The sequence below is a fragment of the Gossypium raimondii genome, chromosome 10 (assembly GCF_025698545.1).
Source record: "Gossypium raimondii isolate GPD5lz chromosome 10, ASM2569854v1, whole genome shotgun sequence".
Classification (NCBI taxonomy): domain Eukaryota; kingdom Viridiplantae; phylum Streptophyta; class Magnoliopsida; order Malvales; family Malvaceae; genus Gossypium; species Gossypium raimondii.
Genome location: NC_068574.1, coordinates 40,217,920 through 40,220,156, shown reverse-complemented (window position 1 = coordinate 40,220,156; position 2,237 = coordinate 40,217,920). Strand labels below are relative to the sequence as shown.

The window sequence follows — 2,237 nt, the reverse complement described above, 5'->3', positions numbered from 1 at the left end:
TGGAGGCTAAACTCAAAACTCATTAGTATAGAGCTGGAGATGGGAGAACAAAAGGGCTTGGTTTCAGTCTTGAAAGGATTCCACATCATTAGGGTTGTAGGCAACGTAATGGATGGCCCAGATTTGAAGAATGTAGAATGATTTAAAGTGATAACCTCGAATTCATCGGGATGATTCCTGATTGTAATGACAAGCCTAAAATGGTTAATACGTATTTTTACTCGCATTTGATGGATAAAACCAATTCAGATAAACATTGCCGACAACCTGTCGGTGCGGTAAAAAAGGAATTTGTACGTTCGCATCTAAATTTAGAGTTCAAACCCTGTGAAATCAACCCCTTCTCCAAATTTGAATATATATATACAAACTTTGGTTTATAGTAGAGTTTATTGAGACTTGATGTCATTTGCCCAAGGGTTTTGGCTATAAACGTTCATTGATGCATCAGAATATAGCATCTACTTTTCTTTTACATATCTTTAAACCCAATGAACAGAAGAGATTGTGAGAAAGGAAAGCCTTGCTTTCAATTTCCATTTTTCCAATATTTTTCTTTTTCATTCACAAAATAAAATAGAAATGTTTCTAAGAAATGATTAAAAGGGAATATTCTAACTATAATTTCAGGTAGTGTGAAGTTGGCCATTTTGTGTATCGTGGGGCAGCAACGAATCTCATGTTTAAACCATGAATAAAGCATTTTTGCTTTTCAATTTAAAAATGCAAATTAGTTATGCACAAAATAGTACTTGAGAACACAATTGTACCGAAACTTCCTCCTTCAAAGCTATAAATCACCCATCTTAAACCATAAGAAGCCAAAAAAAAAAAAAAAAAGAAACAAGGGAAAGCAAAGCATGGGAGAAGAGAAAGAGAATGCACAAGAGAGAGTGGTTGACATTAGTCTCAAGGATCTCTCAAAGAAGCTTGAGGAATTTGCCAGGGTCAGAGATTGGGAGAAATACCACAGTCCTAGGAATCTACTTCTTGCTATGGTAATCACTTCATTATCACTCCTATTTAATTAATACATTTCATCTATAAAACAATATCAAACCCACTTCAATATCCATGGACATAGATATGGCTATGCTTTAGGCCATTATCTGCTGTTAAAGTACTTTACTCAAAGACAACAAGGTGGATGCCATTTCATTATTGGAGACACCGGAAACATGTTTGGTTTAGAGTTTTTTCTTTTCCTTTTCCTCAGCATGTTTGATTTAGAATGTCAAAGCAACATGCTCATGTAAAAGTCTCTTTTTGCTCTTGAAACCCAAAACTATTTATTTTTTCTCTAAAGTATGACACAAAAAGTATGTTGAGTTTGACTTTTCTATTGAGAGAAGTATTTGAAGTTCATCTTTTGAGTAGTTGCCTTGGATCTCGAATTGTTGGTATTATTTTAGGATGTCTGCGTTCGGTTTTAGTTTCGAATTTTTGTTTTCTGATTTTAAGGAGAGTCTGAAGGGGTTCATAAAATTTATCGGAACCGTCTAAGGTCCACAACAAAAATATTTTATCATTTTAACTTTAGTAAGATTCTAAGCCAAGCTCTTAAAAAATAAGAATAAAACCTGAAGTTAAAAATTTAATATAAAAAAAAACAAGGTATACGACAGAAAAAAACAAAGCAACTGAGCCCAACACTCACCTCAGTCCGAATAATGATTTTTTTTTTCAATTATGGATTGTAGGTTGGAGAAGTAGGGGAGCTATCAGAGATATTCCAATGGAGAGGAGAAGTGGACAAAGGGTTGCCAAATTGGGAGGAATCAGAAAAAGAACATCTTGGGGAAGAACTTTCTGATGTACTTTTGTACCTCATTAGATTGTCTGATATTTGTGGCATTGATCTTGGTGATGCTGCTTCAAGAAAACTTGTTAAGAATGCCATCAAATATCCACCACCACCACCCAAGGTTTTATGAGTTGCCTTTGCTTTGCCTGCAACTTTGTATGAAACCACAATTTGATGGGTAAATATACAAAGAGACTCTATTTTAGGTATTAGATTTCTCTATTTCTTTTATTCAAAAAGTGAGTAAATTAGTCTTTATTACTTAGATCAAGAGTAAATTAAATTTTTCCTTTTAAAAGTTTATTCATTTTATTTTTCCTTTTAAAAGTTTATTCATTTTATTATTAAAATTAACATGACTGATAGAATAATCAAATAGTAATATATGATACGCTATGTGCACCTTATACAAACATATAGGGACCAATTTTAA

At 33.1% G+C, this 2,237-nt stretch overlaps 1 protein-coding gene across 1 annotated transcript; it reads left to right on the top strand.

Annotated features, from left to right (window-relative positions):
* The first annotated feature begins 811 nt into the window (after positions 1-811).
* LOC105775030 (uncharacterized) lies at positions 812-2,013 on the top strand. The gene is made up of 2 exons (XM_012597576.2): positions 812-998; positions 1,701-2,013. The coding sequence occupies exons 1-2, from the start codon at positions 861-863 to the stop codon at positions 1,932-1,934; spliced, it is 372 nt and encodes a 123-aa protein (XP_012453030.1). The 5' UTR covers positions 812-860; the 3' UTR covers positions 1,935-2,013.
* Positions 2,014-2,237: the final 224 nt, after the last annotated feature.

Excerpts from the sequence above, each read along its gene's own strand:
- LOC105775030 (XM_012597576.2), top strand. The coding sequence starts at position 861 with ATGGGAGAAGAGAAAGAGAATGCACAAGAGAGAGTGGTTGACATTAGT. Across the intron at positions 999-1,700 it reads GGAATCTACTTCTTGCTATG|GTTGGAGAAGTAGGGGAGCT; the intron begins GTAATCACTTCA and ends TATGGATTGTAG.